The following is a 23394-nucleotide window of genomic DNA, read 5'->3' on the forward strand; positions in this document are numbered from 1 at the left end:
GATTTTCCTGGGGGCTTGTGTTGGAATTTCTAGTTGTGTTTTTAAGCCTCGGGGGCACTCATCTTAGAGTATAAACTAAAATGTTAAATTGTGACCAGTTGTTTTCTTCAAGAACTCCTACTGTGAAGCATCCACAAACCCTTAGAATTTAATTAACAGGTGCGGTTCCTTAGAAACTTCCAGAAAAGAGAGCTGGAGAAATAGCAGTTAAGAACACTGGATGCTCTTCCAGAAGATCTGGGTTCAATCCCAGCACCAACATGGCAGCTCACAGCTGTCTATAATCCAGTTCCAGGGGATCTGACTCCCTCCCCCACACACATACAAAATACAATGCACATAAAATAAAAATAAACCATTAAAAAAAAGAAACTTCCAGGAAGAGAAATGTCTAAGAAATGTCTATTTGGAACACAGATGAGGAGGACAGGGTCGTGATATAGGACTATATGATATCCAGGCATGGCTAAATTCATTTCAGATAGGAAGATACATTAATATTGTAGAAAATCGACAAACTATAACCATATATATTAAGCTGAAGGTCTGCAGTGCACAAGCGTGTTACTGGAGAGTTATGCGGATAAATGCAAACAGGGAAACGTGTTACTATTTTAATCTTTTCCTCTTTTTTTGTGGTGTAGGGATAGAAGTAAATTGTTTTTAGTATATATATATAAAAACAATATATCACACACACACACACACACATGCACACACATTACTGTTTAGCCTGTCATGGTCTGGAGTCCATAGTGTAGGCCTGGCTGGTCTTGAAACTCCTTCCTCTGCTTGCCTCTGCCACCTGAGGCTTAGTACCATGCCTTTTTAGCACCAGCCTTTAAAGGAAATTCTCTTGGATATAAATTTAGTAAGAAAAGAGCACATGAAACAAACTAAAATGATCTTTTACTTGAAACTCATTAAAAAACTTCAGATGGGTCCTTTTTGAGTGACAGCTGAGGGAACTCTCTTAAAGGAACTTTTTAAATTCCTGCAGATAAGGGCTCTGGTCCTAGTACCTATAATTATGTGTAGAAGAAGGAGGGTAAAGTCCAAAGTCTGCAAGTATGGGTTGGATAGCGGATTTCAGGGAACATTCGAGGGTTCTCTGGTCGCATAAGTGGCATCCACCATCTGTGTATTTGTCTGCTCTTCAATAAACACATTCTAAAAGCTTATTGCATGTGGATGAGGTAGTCACATTTACTTTTGCAAATGATGGCATTAAGTGGATGTGCCAATTCTTTTCGTTTGTCCCCAGAGCCAAGGGGAGGGGTGGACTGGGGTGAGGTGAGGGCCTGGTTGGGGCTGGGTTGTGAAAGGTAGGAAGTAACAACCAAATCACCACCTTGTATCCTCAGCAAATTTACAGAATGACTGTTGTCCCTGCTGCCCCCTGGTGGTGAGATCAGAGAATGAGTTCTCCCTGCTCTGCCAGGCAGTGGGGACTCAGAATGGAAGACAGATTGGCTTGAGTTTCATAGGAATGTTTAACGGAACTGATCATGAAGCAAGCGTGAATGCTGCCTGAGAAAGTGGCTGTGAGGTGGGGTGAGGGGTGATTTGGCCAAGCATTCCGTCTACCTTTTCCACTGGACGTACCTACCATTCCCTCCTTGGTGTGGTCCCTGGGTTGAGAAGGGAAGAAAGGTATGTAGCACCAGCCTGCAGCATTACCAAGTCAACAGCGCCGTCTAGAGGCCATCTGGAAGTCACTGTGTGTGTAGTGAAATCAAGTCTTCCGAACAGATTCCAAAACCATTTAGATGGGTGATGTGTGCTTACAAAATAAAGTACTTTTAATAATCTGGAGTTAGTGAACAGTTTTCAGTATACTGCTGATTAAAACAGATCCCTATCTTAAATCATATTAAAAATGTGTCTGCTCATGCATGTGTGTGCTGTGTTTGTGTGCACCACGGTGTATGGAGATCAGAGGCTGGCTTTCAGGAGGGAGTTTTCTCCTTCCACCTTATTGAAGCAGGGCCTGTTTTGTTTTCTATCCCTTTACCCATTGAGCTGTCATACCAGCCTTAGTTTTTAAACTGCAAGTAGACTACGTACGTTATTTCAGTGGTCAGACATGAACAGTATCCATTTGAGTATGCATATGTACTTTAAATTTGTACTCTAAACAAACCTCAAAGAGATCCTCCTGCCGCTGCCTCCTGAATGCTGGGGTTAAAGGCGTGCACCACCACTGCCCAGCATGGCAACTCTTAGAAAGAAAAACATTTAATTGAGGCTGGCTTACAGTTTCAGAGATTAAAGCCATCATTGCCATGGCAAGAAGCATTGTGGGATGCAGGCAGACATGGTGTTGGAGAAGGAAGGGAGGGTTCTACATTTTGATCTGCAGGCAGCAGAAAGACACTGGGTGCCACACTGGGTGCAGCTTGAGATTATGAGGCCTCAACGCCTGCCCCCACAGTGACACACCTCCTCCAACAAGGCCACATCTTCTAATAGTGTCACTCCTATGACCAAGCATTCAAACATGTGAGTCTATGGGGCCATTCCTATTCAAACTACCACAGCCCACCTTTTAGTAAAGTCCACACGTCACATGTTAGTGTTGTCTAAGATTAGTGATCACTTAAAATTAATGGACATTGAACAACACAAATATTTCTTACTATATTTGTTACATGTGATATTGTGATATCTAACAAATAAAGCTTGCCTGAAGATTAGAGTGCCAAGCTAGTCACTAGTCAGTCATAGAGGCCAGGCAATGGTGTCAAACACCTTTAAGCCCAGCCAGCACTTGGGAGGGAGAAGAGGCAGACAGATCTGAGTTCAAGGCCACTCTGGTCTACACAAGATTGATCCAGTCTAAAAGAGAAAGAGTCAGAGGGTGGTGGCTCACACCTTTAATCACAGCACTAGGGAGGTGGAGATAAGAAGGATTATGGCTGAGAGGAGAGAGGAATATAAGGTGGGAGGAGATAGGAGCTCACTGCATTCAGTCTGAGGATTCGAGACAGGCTCTTGCCCCCTTGGTTCTGAGGATTTCATATAGAGATGAGAACTGGTGGCTGGCTGTTCTGCTTCTCTGATCTTTCAGCTTCCCCCCACCCAATGTGTGCCTCTGGGTTTTTATTATTAAGACCAATTAGAAATTGCACTACAGTTACTTTTCTATTACCATGACAAAACACCATGACCAAGATGACTTCTAAGGAAAAACATTTAATTGGGCTTATGGTTTCAAAGGGCTAAACTATCATACAGGGAGCACAGCAGCAGCAGGTAGGCATTGGTCCTGGAGCAGTGGCTGAGAACTCATATCTTCATCATAAACACCAAGTGGAGAGAGAGAATGGGGGAATAGCACTCTTTTCAAAATCTCAAAGCCTGTCCCTCCAACAAGGCCATACATCCTCATCCTTTCCCAAAACAGTTGCTTGGTCACAGTATTTCAGCACGGTAACAAAAAGTAACAGAAACAGCCAGTGATGATGGAGAAAAGGCATGGTAGCAAGGACAACTGAGGGCTCACATCTTGATCTACAAGTAGGCAGAGAAAGAGAGGCACACAGAATGGCACTGAGCTTATTGAAACCCTCAAGCTGACTTGCCCCCAATGACACTTTACCTTCAACAAGGCCACCTTCTAATCATTCCAAAACAGTCATCAACTGGGGACCAAGTATTTAAATATTGGTCCATGGGGCCATTTTCATTCAAACCACCACGCTTAAAATAGTTATTATGTAATTTTCGGAAGCATCCCTTGAGTTGGTTAGGGGAGTTCAGGTCATCCCCCAAACAAAATAGGCTATTGCCATTGCCCTTGCCCTTGCTCCTCTCCCAGAGTTTGAATATAAGTCCCCATTGCTGATGACACCACAAGCTTTAGATTCAGGACTTGGAGGAACTAAACTGTGGTTGAGCTAGAAGCTTCTCCCTGAACTAGCTTTCAGAGTACCAGACGGTGCCATGCAAAGTTGCCAAGGAAGAAGAGCAATCAACAGTCCTATCTGGATGTGACACCTATGAACCACAATGACTAGAGCAGCAAGAGATTTCCAAAGGTACAGTAGTGGTACTTAGAATTTGTGTGTGCGTGCATGCATGTGTGTGTGTGGGGGGGGGCGGCGTTTCAGTTTACAACTCCATCACTGAGGGAAGTCAGGGAAGGAACCAGAATTCAGTGAAGCAGAGGCCATGGAGGCATGCTTACTAGCTTGTTCCTCCTGGCTTGGTCAGCCTGCTTCTTATACAACTCGGGGCTACTTTGCCCAATTGTGGCACGGCCCGCAGTGGGACAGTCGCATTAATGTCAATCATTAGCCCCACAGGCTTGCCCACAATCTTGTAGTGGCATTTTCTCTTGAGGGTCTTTCTTCCCAAATGACTAGTTTGTGTCAAGCTGACAAAACTGGCCAGAGCAACTGATCTCTTGTCAACGGGACACACAAACACATTACTATTCAACTACAGCCTTTAGTGATTATTCCCCAAATCTCATATTAATAGCAATACCTCATGGATATGGGAAGTTGACATGAAGTGGGGTGGGTTGGGGGAGGCAGTGCAAAGGAACCTGTGGTTCAGCACTTATATCTTGGAGGTAACCAAGCTGTGTAATTGAACTTAAGGCCCACTCAACAGGAGGTAAGTCGTGCCTGGTAATGTAAATCTAGCCAACTACCCATGGCCATAGAACCTAGAGGAAGACCTACTACTGCCACTTCCTTAAGCCAGTTGTCTTAGTGAGGGTTTCTATTGCTGTGAAGAGACACCATGACCATGGCAACTCTTAGAAAAAAAAATTTAATTGGGGTGGCTCACTGACAGTTCACAGGTTCAGTCCATTATCATGGTGGGACATGGCAGCATGAGGGCAGACATGGTGCTGGAGAAGTAACAGAGAGTTCTACATCTTGCAGGCAACAGGAAGTGGTCTGGAACACTGGGTATCTTGAGCCCACCCCTACAGATACTTAGCTCCTAAAACAAGGCCGTACCTACTCCAATAAAGGCAAACCTCCTAATAGTGTCACCCCCTAAAAACTTACATTCAAACTCCCACACCGGTATCTTTAATGCATTCTCCATGCTCATCCTTACATCCACAGCTAAGTGTAGACCACCCCTTGTTATATTAACTCATCTTTTAAAACAAAATTTAAAGAGAAACTAAAGAATATTAAAATGTCCTAAAAGGTATAAACATTAGAATGGGTAAAGGCTCCAAAGACAAAAAAACTGGATTCAGAGTTAAAGCATAAAAATGGCCTGGCATGCCAAAGGGCAGATACTCTCAATCCTCCAGCCTCCGTACATTATAAGATGCAATGCTTTAAGACCATCCCAGATTATAAACCATTTCCCAATGATGATGAGGCCACTATGTTGGGTCAAACACGTTCCTCTAAAATGCAACTTTAGAAGTGGTGGTCAAAGAGCCCCAGGTAACCCAGTGGTTCCCACCCTCCGGCATCTGCACCCTTGTATGCCATCCCCTTACCCCTTAAGTATGCAAGGGACCCAGGTCTTGTTTGCTTCTAATCAAGAGCTAAAAAAAGAAGTGCTGGCAAATGACCCATCTTGCTAGCAGTCTCCTCCACCTTCACAAACAGCCAGGATGTGGCCTGCTTAAGGAGCGTGCACGTGGCAGGGATGGCGAGCAGTCATCTGCCCACCAACCAGCCAAAACCAAATGAAGCCTCAGATCTATGGTGCAAGGAAAAGAATTCTGCCAATTGAGCATGGAAGCAGAGTCCCTCGGCCAAGTCTCCCAATGAGATCACAGCCCTAGATTGTAGCTTTTGAGCCCTGAAGTAGGGCACACATCACTCCTGTGTTTCAGTTCTCGAACCACAGACAATAGTATTAATAATAAGTATGTGGTGCTTCAAGATGCTAAATTTATGGTAATTTATTATACAGCATTGAAAATACAGAAATCTTAATATGTAAAAAAGGAAAACAAGAAAAGTAATATTGAGTTACTGGCCACATGGAACATTTATTAGTGAAGATCCAAAGGTTAGTCTTCAATGCCCATTTCCATGATTTTTAGAGTCGGTAATTGCTTGTCATGATTACTGCCGTCTTTGATGCTGGGGAACTGAACAGATGGGGCCAGTACTGTGCTAAGACAACATAATTCCCTGGAAGTCTCAACACTTTCAGAGTCACTGTCACCTTCAATAACATCCACAGAGGCTTCCTGGTCTAGTAACCTGTCAGAAATACTTGGATAGTTTTCATCCAAGGCTGAGACCTTAAGAGCTGTCTCATCGTTGACCTGTTGAACTATAACATTTTCGGAATCCTTGAATTTACGGTCAGGTATTAGGAATTCACCTGGTAAAGAGAACAGCTTGTTTTCATCCTGCGGCATAGACGACAGCATGTGCAGAGCCTCCTGGAACTGCTGACGCTCTTGCTCAATTACTGTATCATCATAACTTGTACCTTCATTTGGTTTTGAAATCAGAGCCTTTTGAAAATCAAGTTGATTCAACATTCTGAAATCGCTCTGCTTTGCTGGCTCTTCCTCAGATATGCAGCCTAAGTCAACCTTCAGGCCATGTAGCAGGTAGCGCATTTTCCCCTAGGATTATGGAAAGGAATATGCAATTATGAGGATCACTATACTAGCTAAGCTAATAAACTAAACCATGTTTGTGTGCAGTGCTGATAGTCTCAGAGGATTAACACTTCCACAGCCCCTGCGCCCCTTCCCCTCACAAAAAGCACCCAGGGGAAAGTACCTATTTTAAATGAGCTCTTTTATGGTCTATGCAATGTTTTACAAAAACATAAAATTCTAAAGAAAGACAAACCTCCTCCAAATGATGTTTATTCTGTTTTATATGTCGTTCAAACAGTCGTTCTAAAAACCTACAAATGATCAAGAAAAATATTAACATCTTAAAATCAGATAACCCATTCAATGTAAAATAGGAACATAATATAAAAGCTGACAAAGGCTGGAAAGTGGTTTCCAGATGAATCATTTTCTCTGTGCAACTGGAGACCAATCTTTCCTGTTGTCTACTTCTCTAAACTGTCAGGAAGCCTGCCTTGGGTTACACATCTAAGTTATATAATAGATACCAGTGTATCTGAAGACCTGAGTACTGTTTCTATTTCTGTGAGTGTTTTAGGTGAGACACAATACTCCCCTCCCTGCAGAGCTCTCTCTCTGTAAGACAGACACCAAAAGCTCCCTGTGCTCCTTCCCTACAACCTTGAGAAAATGCTCTCACAGAGCTGGTTCACCGTGGCTCCTTAAGTATACACTCCATTGATGATAGGTCAATGACCTCTAAGTGAATGCCAGGTATTTATGCTAGACATACAATCTGCCTTTGCCCACCCCTGACACGGTCTGCTATGAGGCTCTAGCTGGCCTGGAACTCTAAGCAGATCGGGCTGACCTGGAACTCAGAGGTCTGCCTCCTTGCTGGGACTACAGGCCTGTGCCACCAGGCCTGGCTCACAGAAACAATGTTACCTATTTCCCTGCCAAAGCCGGGGTATGAAAGCCGCAGAAACTGTGTTACATCTCTAGGATGAGATTCCTTTCCCTAAAGTCAGTCACAAGCCCTTCAGCGAATTTAACTCAGATGTGACTAGCCTCAGGGAATGTATTCTTTCTACACCAGGCCCAGAATCACACTAACCTATCCACAGGTTTCCTGAAAACAACAACTAATTTCCTTGGTCACTCAAGTTACCATGGTTCATACTATTGAGTGAGATGAGCCGACCCGTAGAATAGGAGGTCTGGATTATTCTGTCATTTTTAAAAGACCAAGAAACTTGTATCCTACTCTTTACAGTTACTGGTCACATTCTGGAATATGTGCACCGTGGCTTTTTTCTGTGCTTCTGTAGGTGGGATTAAGTAATACATATTCAGGTATACGCATGCGCGCGCATACACATGCTCTCTCTGGTCAACAGATGCACTTCGAGCATCCTTCAGGCTGAGAATACCTATTCCTGCACCTTCTAGTTTCTTTCTCAGGATGGTTCTATGTTTAGTCTTATGAACCAGAGGAAAATATAAACGTTTAAGGAAAAATGTAAATGCTATGTAAAACTTTTTGGTTTTGTGATAAAAAAAAAAACCATAAAAGTTACCATTTTAGCCATCTAAAATGTGTAGTCCAGTAATGCTCGACATATCTGTTCTACAAAACTCCTATGCAACTCTCAAAATTAACAGTTTGTATGTGAATGTGTGAGCGTGCATGCCTGTGTGTCCTCAAGGTCAAGGGTAGCATCAGTGTCTAACATTCTCTGCCTATTCCTCTGTGGCAGGGGTTCTTCTGAGCAGAAAACCCAAGTAATCCTCCAGTCTGCCCACGCTCCAACACCCAACAGCCCTGGAGTTATAGCCCTGCATGAGACCCACTTGGTTCAATATGTGGGTGCTGAGATTTGAACGTGGGTTCTCATGGTTGTATAGCAAATGCTTTTAAACACGGAGCCATCTTCCAGCCCCATTAAACATGTTTTTTTCAAATGAAAAGAGGTATGAGAGTACTGGCACACACCGCTGGTCTTTTTATTCCAATAACAACGTGTCTTCCTTCATTAAAAAGTAAACCCTGATAAAGGGCTAGAAATGGCCACTGCGATGTCTGCAGTTTGTGTAGAGTGCTGTGCAGTCCTACGCTCTGCTACATGAAGTGGAATCTAATGCTCAGTGGCTGTAGACAGAGCAGTGTTTGAGCTGCACCCAGCACACAGCTTCCAAAAGCAACGCAGCGGCTAATCTGGTTTTGCAAACTCTCCATTTCCTATACGTACACAAAGAGCTTTTCTTTTGTCTTTATTAGATCTTACATGTTGTAGTAAAGATGTTGTGGGTGGATAAGAGGGCTCACCAGGTGGAGGTAATCGACAGCAAGCCTGATAATCCAAGTTCAATCTCCAGGACCCACACGGTGGAGAGAGAACTGACTCCCATAGGTTGTCTTTTGACCCTCACAGCATGCTGTGGCGTGTGAATACACACACACACACTTTGACGGCCTGCTGTGGCATGTGACCACACACAGAGACACACACACATAAATGTAATAAAATTTGAAAGCTTGTTTTTGATTCCCATAAGAGTTCGTGATAGCAAGGTGGAATTATGGAGGTTTTCCAAAATAGTAGCAAAAATTCAATTCATTATACAGTTTGATATAACTAAGATATAATAATACTTAAATGAAAAAAATCTATTGTTTTTTGTAGTGTATAGATAAAAGTCTTTATAATTTACAATCAATTATAAAAATATAATTATAAGAAGCAACATAACTTTTTATATCCTAATAACTTAAAAAAATCTTACTGTATGAAAAATATTCAATGTACATCTCAACTCCCACACACATTAAAAAAAATCTCTAACCTGTTGGAAAATAAACCAAGTTTCAAAATTTCATCTGTCACATTTTCCATGAAGTCCAGGTAGAGCAGCTCCTCTTCACTGCAGAGGAACACAAGCGCATCAGAACCATCACACGGAGGGGAGGTCACGCAGGAGCACCCACATCACCACTACAGGGACTGCTGCCCACAAGTACAGGAATACTATAAACAAACCTGCTTTCTCATGTTCAAAAAGGAAAACATAGAAGTAAGAAAATTATCACCCAATGGAGTAAAATTTCATCTTTGTGGAACATTCATAACAGCAAAAAGACAAAGAGGGCCCACCCAGGGAAGCAGGGGCGTGATGCTTATTGAGCCCTGCTCAGCATCTTGTGTTCAAGCTGGGATGGGAAATTTACTGACTAGAAAGATTGCTTTTTTTTTTCCTTCAAAATCCTTAGAAAAAAGAATTTCTAATAGGCAAATATATGGATGAAAAATTGTAGTAGTAATTTTTTAATTGGACACATTTCTTACGATATACTACTTCATGTCTAACTTCTAGTACCTATTACAAGAAAGTCAGGATACTACCGTTATTGATTCTAGTTAGCTCAAACTCGGGAATGAATGGAAATGGTAAGTACTTACTCAATTGGAGACTAACTGGGGACGGGTGGTTGTGTAAACCAGCGTGTTAAAAACCAATCCATAGGAACTTGCTTAAGAACAAATAAATGAAACTATAAAGCAGACTATTTTCCTGAAAATTATAACTTAAGAATGTACCGTAACCACTGAAAGCAAAGACGACAGGCTGCAAAGAAGCGGAGCAGCCACAAACCTCCCAAGAGGCCCCTGAGCTCCAAATCCTTTCCTGTAGGGTTCTTTACTAGTTTAATTTATAAAAATAAGCAATTATTAGAAATTATTAGTAGATAATATTAACTTAGGGACACATTTTCACTAGAGATAAGATGCCCGACAATCTGTCCATCAGCATGGATTAAATGACTGATACTGCAGAGCTGGGTGTAGAAAGACGAGTTCCCATCTTAATTTATCTTATCAGGCTTTCCTGATCTTAATTCTGCTTCCCACTTAAGTAGAAAGAGGTCAGAGTGATCTTACTCAGGGTAGATTTTGCTGTCTGAAGAAAGCTGTGTAGAGAGCTCACAGAGCGTCCTAGAAAAAGAGAGAGGGAAAATGTTCTAACAGCAGCCATAAGGGTAGGCATACAAAGATTCCATGATTGATATTCTGTCTACATTAGTAGCTATATGCTTTGAAATTTCTAAGTATTTTCCTATCTGTGATTTAGTTCTGTGGGAGTGTGCTTGCATGTGTGTGTGCACATATGCTAACATGTGCTGTTTGTTCAATGAGTTTCAAGGACGGAGTTGGTACTCAACCTACTATAGTCTTAGAAATCAAGATGTCCCTGGTAAAGGGCTAAGGGAGAAGATGCGCCTTTTCTTCCTGTCTGCTCCAAAACATGTCCTCATTCTCCCCTTGTGAATACTCTTCTTCCCTCATCTCATATCCAGTCTCCTACACTGGAAATGCAATTAACAGCCAAAGCTTGCTGGTCCACATTTTTGCTAGGTGTGATGTAACAGTCACTAGGCATGGGACACAGTGTTAAAGAGCATCTCCCAACAGCAGAGCAGACAAACACTGGCATGTGGGAATGTTACACATCACAAATTTTTAGCTCTTGAATTTTTTTTTAAGATTTTTATTTATTTATTTTGTTTACAGTGTTCTGTCTGCATGTATGCCAGGAGGTCAGATTTCATTACAGATGGTTGTGAGCCACCATGTAGTTGCTGGGAACTCAGGACCTCTGGAAGAACAATCAGTGCTCTTAACCTCTGAGCCATCTCTCCAGCCCCCAAGACTTTTGAAACTTTTATTAATACAATTATTGTGTGTGTGTGTGTGTGAGTATGTGTACAACTTTCAGGAGTTACTTCTCTCCTCCTCTCATGGGTGCTGAGGAGCAAACTGTTTATCAGGCTTGCATGGCGAGCACTTTCACTTGGGAGCAGCCTGTGGCCTCCAAGTCGCACAGCTCATCTAATGGTGAGGTCAGTTCTTCAGCACTGTTGTGTCATAGAAACTGGCTAACACCATTGCCAGAGGACAATCTTCTCTAATGTGAGGAGAGACAGCAACTACTGCACACTAGCATCCCTTCCCCTTATTAACACATTAGCACAACTGACTCTCACCTTTACTAACAGTGCCACAGAACTGTGTAATACTAAAATACATTAGCACATGGAATTGAAACAGCACTTAGGGGAAATGCTGTGCGTCGATTACACAGGAAAGCAAATGGAAGCAGGGTTTCACTCTGAGACCTAGGTGCCACTCACTTGTGGGAGGAACGCTGCAGAGTGCCATCTTTAATCCTGTCCCATCCTAAGTTTTGTCCTTGTGAAGGTAAAGGACGGTTTTTGTCCTCAGCACCATTTGCCTTGGAATTAAGTGCCTGGAAGTGGTACAAAAAGAAGAAATTTAATTTTGTTTCAAAACTATGTTCTGAAAGAAAATAGAAAATATTAATAAAAACAAATACAAAAAGTACCTGATATATTAAAACAAACTAACAAAAAAAGAATAGCCTATCTGTGGGAGTCTAGCCTGTTTGGATGCTCACCTTCCTAGACCTGGATGGAGGGGGGAGGACCTTGGATTTCCCACAGGGCACAGAACCCTGACTGCTCTTAGGACTGGAGACAGAGGGGGAGGGGAGTGGAGGATGGGGGAGGGGGAAGGAAAAGGAAGGAGGGGAGGAGGCGGAAATTTTTAATAAAAAAAAAATAGCCCATCAAATCAGCATTTTACCCATGTTAATAAGAAGCATTTTAAATGGCATTAGGAAATCATAAATAGGACTGTGGAGGAGTCTGCACCTGTGACCCCAGTACTGAAAGGATGAAGCATGAGGTCACAGTTCACAGGTCACCTGGGGACCTGGGAGAGAGGCTCATCACCATGAGCAGTCCACAGCCATACACCTTTTACATTTTTATTTTATTTTATTTGAGACAAAGTCTCACTATTCAGCTCTGACTATCCTGGAACTTGCTAATATAGGCCAGACTGTCCTCAGACTCACAGAGATCACCTGTTTCTGCCTTCCAAGTGCTGGGGTTAAAGGTGTGTGCCACCATGCCTGGTTAGCCACACCACCCTGAAAGTGCCCCCGTCTTGTCTGATCCTGGAAGTGAAGCAGAGCTGGTCTGGTTAGTAACTGGATGGGAGACATCACCCCTACACACAATGTGTACATACCCGCATTAAAAAACAAAAACTAACAAAAGTAAGACCAGAAACCCATGAAAGTATACAAATTTGCAGCTTTTAAGTAAATTTAGGGGAAAAATTCATTGACTACATTATTAAAAATTCAAAAGCACATCTGTTTCAAACACCCGCTATGTCACACAGGAAAGCAGCTGCAGTAGCAGTGGCATATGGGCAATATTAACAAACAAAACGGTGGCACATTACTTGAACAGATTTCTTCTGACGTGTCACAAATAATATTTTACTTGCATTAATCTTTACAAAGTTATGTTTTGTTTTCAAACAGGTCTCCTGTAGCTCAGGCTGGCCTTGAAATTCCTTTGTGCCTGATGATGACTTTGAACTTCTGATCATCCTGCCTCTAACATCTAAGTACTGGAATTGCAATCATGTACTGCTGGGGCTAATGAGATGGCTCCACGGTTAAGAGGACCAAGGTTTGGTTCCCAGTACCTACATGGCTACTTGTAACTTCCTTAACTCCAGTCCAGCAGATCCAGCACCCTCTCCTGACCTCCTTGGGCACCCCAGCCATGCACATGGTACACAAAGATGTAGGTGACCACACAGATGCAAATGTGGACCAGCCTGGTCTACATAGTGAGCTCCTGGATATCCAGGGCTACTTAGACATACCTTGTCTTAAAACAAAACAAACAGAACCCAAACAAACAACAACAAAAATAGAAATGAAGAAAGAAATGAACAAGAGGTACTACTGTTGGGGCTGGAGAGGTGGCTCAGCGGTTAAGAATACTGCACAGGCTGCTCTTCTAACGGACCCAGGTTCAATTCCCAGTACCCACATGGCAGCTCACAACTGTCTGTAACTCCAAGATCTGACACCCTCAGACATACATGCAGGCAAAACACCAATGCATATAAAATAAATAAATACTTTAAAAAAAAGGAGGCACTGCTACACCAATTCACGCTTTGTTTATGCTAGGCAAGTACTCTATCGAGTAAGTTATATTCCCAGTCCTACAAAGCTGATTCATGCAAAAGGCTTTACAGTTTTAAAAGTGTGGTTAAACTATAGATCTACTGCAGTTACTATTTCACTAGCTTTCTCAAGTCCAAGACTGCTGTGAGCATCCATTTTTCTTGAAGGGTTATGAATGAACATTCGGAATGCAATGTAATCAACTGGGATTCTTCCAATTTCACTCGTCACCATAAGTAATGTTATGAAGATGAGAATGATGTATGATGTTTGTGTGAGTACAGGCTTGAGCACACCATGGTACACACGTAGAGGTCAGAAGACAACGTTTGGGAGTCAGTTTTCTCTTTCCGCAGTGGACTCCAGGGAACTAGGGGCGTCACTCTTCTGTGCTAAGCACTTTTACCTGGGGAGCAATCTCACCTGCCCTGCATTAGCTTACTTAGTTATCTACAGGCCTAACTCTTTTCACTAAAATTCAAGGTGAAAAGAGGCATCGTTTATCAAGCCCTTCCCAGGCTAGAACTATGACTGCTGTGCCTTCTCCCAAGGACCCAGTAGTTAGTCTTTTAGGAAGACACTTAGCTTTCAGAGGCTGTTTTCTACATGAACTCTAAGCGGTCCCCCTGTCAAAACACTATCAATGGCTGAGATGTAAAAACATAAGTTCCTACCCATTTTCAGAAAGAAAAAAGAAGTTGAACGTGATTATTTTAATTTTGTATCCCTGAGTCTGTGTTTGACATTTAAACATGCAAACCATATTTAGAATTAATGCATTTAAGTTAGGATATAATCCATGGTTGAAATGACTCAAATTAAATGACTGCCTGAGAAATCATATTTAAAGCTAAGATATATTAAATCACTGCTAAACATTTAAGATACAAACAATGTAATAAAGTTCATAAAAGTAAAGTCAAATGTAAGAGAATGGTATCTACGGATTCCCTTATGCTGTATGATTTGAAATATAGGCATTGCCAATGCAAACTGCTACATAGGTAGCCTTGGCAGCACCTTTAGTACCTTGTCTACTTTTCTGTGTGTGCCGCTGTGGGGTGGGTGCTGTGGTCCTGAACACAGCCTTGCAAATGCTAAGTAATTTCTCTAATGTCAAGCTATAGTTCAGTCCTTCGTTGTTTTGAGACACAGTCTTGCTAGACAGCTTAGGCCACACTTGAATCGGCTGTATAGTCCAAGACGGCCTCCTATTCTTATCCTCCTGCCTTTACCAAGTGTTGGAATTATAGTCAAATGCCACCATACCTGGCCCTCAGAATCTGTACTTTTGAAAATGTTATTAATATTTGTACTCACCCACCTGTTTAGGCAGCCAGTGAACCACGTAGGCGCTAATAACAAATGACTCCCTAGAATCGGTAGGATCCATCTGACCATGCAGAGAGCACACGCGACAACTGCAAACAGGCAAACCTGCACATGCTGACTACATTCTATTTCCCTCTTGATCGTCCAAACAGCTGTCTACATCTACATAAGTCAAATCATCTGAAACTCAGAAGGCACCAACACAAAGACTCATGGTTACTACCTGCTTTATGTTCACTTCTGAGTCCTCTGAGTTCTTTGTCTCGGCTGTCCCAAACTCAGAATTAAAGCTGTAACATTTACAAAGAAATGATTGTTACTCCTTTATATACACAGTTGACAAGCTTTACTATTAAGAAAAAGGTATAGATTTGGACGGTGGTGGTGCCCACCTTTAATCCCAGAACTCAGGAGGCAGAGGCAGGCAGATCTTTGTGAGTTTGAAGCCAGCTTGGTCTACAAGAGCGAGTTCCAGGACAGGCTCCAAAGCTACAAAGAAACCCTACCTAGGCTCAAGATAACCTTCCCAATCTGGACACCCACACAATCTGCTTTGTATTCATTCACATGACATTAATTAAAATAAAGCATGCTGGGCAATTACAAATTCACTCCCCCTACCACAATCAGGCCCTTTTTCATAATGGTGACTCCAACAGCTGACTGACTATACTGTTTCCCCTGCAGTGTATACAATAAACTATTCCTCCTTTTGTGGTCTGAAGACAGAAAAAAAAAAAAACTAAAAAAAAAAAAGGAAAAAAAAAGGTATGGTATAACTCAAAGAAATTTACCTATTTACTCTTAAAAAATGTGTAATTTTTAAATATAGATCTGGAAATAGATATGATTTGATTCACATGTACTTCCTTTTTCTTGCTTGAAAAATAGATTTCAGTTAAATATACAATGGGCTAAGAGAAATGAGACTATCCTTTTAACATTTAAAAAGATATAAAACAATCTCTTCATTTCTTTCCTTCTTTACTGAATAAACTTGTTCTCAACAGTTTCAGACAAATCCACAGCTCATTCTCTTTACTCTCCCACCCACCCTGCCCTACCCCCTCCTCCCTAGATGACCCTTCCTGTACTCATGAAGACATGGCATGCACCCGTTTGTGTGCCACCCTTGCACAGAAGCCATGCCGCCTCCGTCTCATTTCAATTCAGATTCAATGACTTCTTCATCTCTCCTCTGGTTGATGATTTCTGTTACAAGTCCAATTCCTTTCGTAAATTAAATCCATTCGCCATCATTGCCCCTCTTCTCCACTCATAAAACTAGTCTTGCAATGTTTGAATAACTAAAGTCTAGTATGGAATAAATTATAATCACTTGGCAAAGATACTGAGTATCATGAACCATCCACTACAGAAATCAAAATCAAGGCAAATTCTAATTTCCAGATGTCCCCTCAACTGTCTAAGTCATGCCTGCAGCTATTACTGCCCAGCGTGTGGACATGTGCCAGGAGAAACACAGGGAACCGGATAAATGTTTATTTTCCCTCCTGGGCCTCACTGGTTTGCCACCGTTAGCACGAATATTTATTTACATCAGTGCTCTCTGATAATGTGTCTTAAGACTTCTCTGAAACAACATTTAGAAACACACAGAAGTTCGAGAGCTGTGCTTACAACAACTTAGGCAGCACTCATTCATAGGAGCCTAACAAATCTAACAGCTACTTTTTCTGCCATTACTGCACTGCTTCCTAAGATGCCCTGGACAGCTGTACCATTCATTCCCATGAACGGCACTGCTGGATCTCAAGGTTGCAGATAAAGTGTACAACAAAGCAACAACTTCTGCTTATTGCTCACTTCCCCTGACTCGCTGGCCTTGCTCTCAGCTGTGGGCATGCCATACAAACCTGCTTAGTTCAGTCTGGGTTTCAGCTTCCGCCCGCCCAACTGGAAAACCCTTCCTTCTTCTGGCAGGTGTGTAGTAGCGGTACTGTGACAGGAAGGACTTCGCTTCTGTTTTTAAAGTACGTGGGGTGAATGGCAGCTGCTTGTTAGAGAAGAAGTCGGAGTGCTTTTCCAAAAGATCTCCACTGGAGGACTTGGAGACGAGCAGCTGGAAGCGGTGCGCACTTGGGAAGGCACTCCTAGGCCTGTCGTAGCAGTGGCTGCAGCACGGGCTCCTGGGTGCAGATCCTGTGTAAGCCAGGCTGAGGGGGGAGGTGCTGGGATGCCTCTGGGTGCCATTCATGAGGAATTTATTCAGTTCAGGATGACGTAGACGCAGTTCATCTGAAGAAGGGACCAATGACTTCGACAATGATGGGTACCTTGTCACTTCTTCTATTAACACACCCTGACATTGTGGTTCCCCTGAGGGCTAAGAACATTGATTTGACAGTAAGCATTTATACCGAATTCATGGAACTGGGGAGTCTCGGATTAACTTATACATGCACCCTGCCTCCAACTCTGTGAGAAAGTACGACCATTATCTCCCCCCAACCCATGATGGGCCTGGACTCAGGGCCTTGAGCTGCTAAGCAAGTGTCCTACCACTGAACTACATTCCTGCCCTGCCCTTACTTTCTAGAAGAAAAGGAGGGTCAGAATCATATACTCAAGCTGACTCAGTGCCTCTGCTCTTTGCTATGCCATACACTATGTTTTAAAAGTGCACCTGAAAAACTAATTTAAATCTTGTTTATAGTACAAGGAATCTTAAATTGATTTGAATTCTTTTCTTGATAATGTACGGGTCAGCTAACTTACAAACAGATATATCTAAATAAGGAAACACATCCAGACACACAATTAGCTTCCCAACCTTTCTTTACCAAAATAAAACACAAAATAAAGTGAGTATTCTGTATTAAATTGTGAGTCCTTAGGTTACTACTCAAAAGTACACTAGCTTTAAAAAAACGCCCCCAAACTGGGTTCATATTACAGCTGACGTACAAAAGGCTCAGCTCTTTGAAAAGATATTTCTGAATCTTACAGGGCTATTAATTAATAACCATAAGAATTATTTATATCCATAGGATGGTATAAGCTAAGCTTAGAGTAGGGAGAAATGCATAAAGCATTAGATTGCCTGATAAGCCTTATCAGTGTGATGTTCACTAAAACGAACCAAAAAGAACCTTTAAGGACAGAAGTACAGAGCTGGGGGTCAATGAGATGGCTAAGTAGATAAAGGTGATTGCTGCCAAGCCTAAAACCTGAGTGTGATCCCTGGATCTCACATGGTGGAAGGAAGGAACCAATTCCCACCAGTTTTTTCTCTCTCTCTTTCTCACATGTACACATTCAGACATGCAGACACACACACACACACACGCACATAATTAGTAAATGTAAACAAACAGACAAAAAAGAAATTTGCCTAGCATACACAAGGTCCTATGTTTAATGTCCAACACTGGAAAAAAAATAAGGAAAAAGAAATACTCTTTTCTGATATGTGCTGGCAAATTGCTTTTGAGTTAATCGAAAGCATAAAACTTAAGTCTATTTTCCTATCTCAAGCACTACCTTGTATTCTGCTCTCCCCTTGGAAATCAACAGACTGTAGTATGAAATTAACTGTACTACTGATCTGCTTTAACAAGATTATATAGTTGTTTCCTTTAGTTCTAAATATTGCAAAGACTGAATAGATATTTGCACTGAATATGGGTAACACTTTGGTAAACCACCCCAACTAGAAAAACAGTCCATTGGAAAGTTCTAGAACAAGCAGTGTGGTGGTGTTCTGTCCACCTGCTCTGATGCCACTAAGTGTGAGGTGATTTGCTATAAACTGTTTGTGTGGTTTGGATTTATGCAAAGTTCATGTCAAGAACATCTACCCAATTCCAAGCACAGAGAGTCCTTTTCAGGAATGGGGCAGAAGAAGTGGTGTTCTAAGATCTAAACTGCAGCAGCTAGAAGGGACGCACTTGGAAGGGTCCTGAAAATTGGCATCACATGATCCAGGGTGAGAGAAGGAAATGAGTGGGAAAGCCCAGGCAGCGAGGATCTAGGGTTCTGAATATGAGCTCATGTGTCTGCAGAAACTGCTACGATACTAAGAGGCAAAGTCAGCATCATTAACTATAACTATCTTTTCAGTGAAAATATTTTATAATTATTATAAATATTGTTAACCATAAAATCAACCCAATTATTAAAATATACTACACAAACTCATAATTTAAGATAACTTGGCTGTATTTAAAGTATTAATTATTAAAGATTATTAAAAATGTAGGCAAACTAAAGATTACTATTACTTCTAAATGGAATTATAAAAAAGGGAATAAAAGCATAAATGAACTGTCATGGAGGCAAGCAAGATATAGAATTACAGATACTAAAGGGAAAATGAATAGAAATATTAAAATGTTTGTTTTATTTTACTTTATTCATAAAGTATATTAAAATATATAATTAAAAATTTTCAACAAACTCATCTCAAAATTATTACTTTGTATATAAAATGTTAGAGATTATTAAAGAATTACTAAACAATTATAATAATCATAAAAATATAGGGGCTGAACAGATGGCCCAGAGATTAAGAACACTTGTTATTCTTGCAGGGGCCCTGTGCTTGACTCTTAGGGCCCACATGGCAGTTCAAAACAATCTGTAACTCAAGTTCTAGGGAATCTGATGTCTTCTTTTGGCCTGTGAGGGCACATGGCATGCATGTGGCAGGAAGTATAACATATATGCAGGCACTCACACATACATATACAGTGAAATAAATATTGAAAAAAAAGCAATCTACCTGAGAGTGCATCACGGACGGAGAGACTAACAGGAGGTTCGCAGAGCAGATCTCCTGGCCTGTGGTCTCTACAACAGCGTAGGAGACTCTCACTCTCAACCCTATCTGCCGCCCCCACCTCACAACTCCCAGGTCTTTCTCCTGAAAGAGACGCTTCTATTCAATTGTCTCCTGAATATATTCAATGTTCCTAATCACTGCGAATTGAACATGCCAAAGAAGTAAACTCATGCCTCTTATCAATGTTACCCCAGAAGAAAACCTGCTCCTTATCTTATTATTATCACTTCTGCCTTTCTCTTCATATCATCAAGTCAGATACCAAGACCTAGCAATTCTCCTTTCTAAATAATAAGCTGCCTGTACCCGTATTTCTGATGTTCTTTATAATGCCCGGGGAGAGCTCCTAATCTTTCTCTCAGATTACTGCAGCCATCCTGTAGCTGGTCTGCTGGTCATTGCAGCCAGTGTAGTCTTCTAAAGACAGTGATGTCACTGTCTAACTAAAAACTGCTTTCAGTTCCTCCATAGTTCTCAATCAGGAAAACAGTCCAGAGCTTCCCGAAAGGCTCCAATACCCGAGTCCTCCTTACTGACTGCTGGTAAACCGTGTCTGCGTTTGTACTGAAAAGACCAGGAGTTAAAAGACAGTATCTGGTGCTTGGTAAGCAACGGGGAAGCTGTCCTGCCAAGTAGGCTTGCCTGCCTTCCCTCTCGTCTCGTCTCTTTGTCTCCCTCCCATCTTCCTTTCCTTTTATTTTTTGAACCATACCATGGATGGCAGGGCTGGAACGCATCCTCGAGAGCATGGGCTACTCTCAATGGCTACTCTGCAAGTGTATAACTTGCCCGTCTTGAACCCTGGCACTCAGTAGAGACTGCAGGCCTTCAGAAACCTTGTTCCCCACACAAGTTTGCAGCAGAAATTTTACATCATTTAGAACTCTGCAAAATTTAAGCCAAACTTTATTACTAACTCAGATTTCCCCCATATATAAATTACACAGTGATAAAAGGCATGGGAGAAAGAAAACTATGGATTAAAAAATATCAGTTCAAGTTAACTAGATACCAATTCAATTCCAATAAACTCAAAAATAAGACAGTGTATGAAATCATAGCATGGTATTTGGTGATATTAAACAATTATTAATTTTTAAGCATAGTAACAGTGTTATTTTTTTGAGAAAATGTTCTCACTATGTGGCCTAGTGTGGCCTAAGCCTATCTTATCCATCCCCTAGTGTGCCACTACCTGGAATTAGAGGCATGCACTACTATGCCTGGCTATATCATGACTGGTTTAAAGTTATGGGTAAAAAGTATAGAATCTAACAATCATAGCAAAATACTGGGAGCCGGAGGCAATGGCTGGGGCTAGAGATGAAAGACCAACCACCGGAATGAACGGATAACACCATACTGGTTGATAAAGACATGTGGGCTCACTACAGTACTAAAGTTTGAAAAAGTGATCATTTTAGTGTTGAATTCCATGGAAATAAAAACAGCTGTTCAGAAAAATGAAATTATGAAATTTGCAGATCAGTGTATCTATTACCCATCCCTCAGCAGAGAAGCTTGTCTTGCAAGAGACAGTAATTAACCTGGAGAGACAATGTGCAGGAAGTGAGAGCACCCGATCATAAATGGACTGTATTTATCAGAAACCGCCCCTCAAGGCTCAGGAACTATGGGGAAAGGAGGTGGAAAGACGGTACTATCTGTAGATAGTGGATGATTCCAAAGACACAGCATTCTCAGACACAACAGGGTTAGTATACATATGAACTCACAGAGACTGTGACAGCACACAAGACCTGCACAGGTTCAAATCAGACAAAATCCCAGCGCGGAGAAGGGGAGAATCCCACCTTTAACTAAGAAGGTATTTGAAATTGACAGCTGCTAGGAAAAGGAAAATCTGTTTTCAGGAGTGGCACTGGGTGGACCAACCGCACTCCAGGGCAGGCCAGGCCTAGTAGTTAGTCAATACAAAATGAACTCGTTTTTGTGCACCTTTTGTCTTTTCTGTTTGTTTGCTTTGATTTCATCTTGTTCTTTTTTGTTTTTGAGAGACAGAGGGGAAAAAAACCATGAAATTGGGTGGGTAGGGGAGGGGAAAAGAATATGATCAAAATGTATGAAAAACTTTTAAATAAAAAATAATAACTTCCAACTTCTATAAACTAGAATATAGAAAAAGAGGAAACTGTGCTCTGTTTGTTCACTGAAGCCAGTATAACCAGACAGAGAGAAAAATGTACACCAGTAACAACAGCGTTCAGATGTCAAAATCCTAAACAAACATTTACCTCGGAATCCAGCAATATAGAACACCTTAATGTTTTAATCACAGCACTCAGGAAGCAGAGGCAGGTGGATCTCTAAGTTTGAGGCTAGACTGGTCTACAGAACAAGTTCCAGGACAAGGGCTGCACACAGAGACCCAGTCTCAAAACAAGATGAACAAAAAACAAATAACAAACAAACAGAACAAAAAAAAAAAAAAAGGAAGGAGGAAGGAAGGAAACTCTAATGTATCACAGGTCAGATGTGTTTATATTAAGGACACAAGTCATTCACCACATTAACAGATCAAACAGAAAATCACATCATCATTGCCAAGAAATGCAAAAAGAACACTGGATAAAATTGCCCATGGAGATCAAAACATTCTATCAAAAATGTTTTTAATTAAAAAATGATCTATTCAAGGGAGAGACTCTGAAAACTGCAAACACCTCTCATCAAACTAAGAACAAAAGTCCACTTCTTCAAATAAATGTTAGAGAAGAGTCAAAAAAATAAAACCATAGTCCAGGTCAGCCAACTACAGCCTGCAGGCCAAGTCTGAGACATCATCCTTTCTAGTTGGTGGAGCTTGTGTGGAATACAGCTAGGAATTTATTTCCAAAATTGTTCGTGGCTGCTTCCCCTGGCAGACAGCAGTGAGGAGATGTGGCCTGAAAAGCATGCAGTAGAGTCACTTGGTGCTTGATGCTCACAGTCTGCTGACCCAAAGCTACCGAAAACAGTCCCCAGCCAGGCTGCAGCACCAACGTGCCTTAGAAATATCTGCTCTTAGAGAGCAGAAGAATCACCTTACCTTCTGAGGAGAGTTAAAAAGGAACTTGGAATTCATCTTAGAACTGATCTGCATTGTGGGTTTACTTAATTTAAGCTCCTTTTCACTTCGTGCTAATTCTTTCTTCAGTTTCTCTCTTCGTTGTTGATCTGCATCTAAGGAAGGAAGGAAAACTTTGAAATTGGCAACAAAACACGAAAACTAACTTTTTGGTCTTGTTACATTAATAAAGTCAAAGATTTCTCCCTTTCACTGCCCTTTTTCTTTGGACACCTCTCATCACATAGGCCGGCTGTTCTAGAAGTTTTCGCCTGGAAGATTCTCACTCCAGCGTGGGATACGAGGCTAACAGCACCATACACAGCTGGTACATCTTTATTGCTAAACATGTTTACACTACTATAAGTGACTAAAATCTGTTGTATGAGGCTGCTTGTTCATTTCTCGGCCACCCAGACTCCCAAAATAATCACACAGAAACTATATTATTTAAATCACTGCTTGTCCAATCTCTTAAGTGTATTGCTAGCTAGCTCTTACATCTAGAATTAACCCATTTCCATTATTTTATATTTTACCACAAGGCTTGTGGCCTACTAGCAAGGTTCTTTCTCCTCTGGTGGCTCC

At 41.5% G+C, this 23394-nt stretch overlaps 1 protein-coding gene across 3 annotated transcripts in view; it reads right to left on the reverse strand.

The window, feature by feature from the left end:
• Window positions 1-5881: 5881 nt before the first annotated feature.
• The window catches only part of LOC121452363 (spermatogenesis-associated protein 7 homolog), a 36022-nt gene continuing 18509 nt past the window's right edge, over window positions 5882-23394 (reverse strand). For all 3 annotated transcript variants that reach the window (XM_041658464.1, XM_041658463.1, XM_041658462.1), the window contains 8 exons: window positions 22789-22922; window positions 16813-17282; window positions 15159-15225; window positions 11721-11836; window positions 10471-10524; window positions 9377-9454; window positions 6804-6861; window positions 5882-6571 (listed from right to left, as the gene is read on the reverse strand). In XM_041658464.1, coding sequence (XP_041514398.1) covers window positions 6002-6571; window positions 6804-6861; window positions 9377-9454; window positions 10471-10524; window positions 11721-11836; window positions 15159-15225; window positions 16813-17282; window positions 22789-22922 — 1547 coding nt within the window. In that variant the 3' untranslated portion in view covers window positions 5882-6001. The remainder of the gene's footprint in view (window positions 6572-6803; window positions 6862-9376; window positions 9455-10470; window positions 10525-11720; window positions 11837-15158; window positions 15226-16812; window positions 17283-22788; window positions 22923-23394) is intronic.

Source organism: Microtus oregoni, unplaced genomic scaffold (assembly GCF_018167655.1).
Source record: "Microtus oregoni isolate MIOR12 unplaced genomic scaffold, Mior012 000009F_ref0000495, whole genome shotgun sequence".
Lineage (NCBI taxonomy): Eukaryota > Metazoa > Chordata > Mammalia > Rodentia > Cricetidae > Microtus > Microtus oregoni.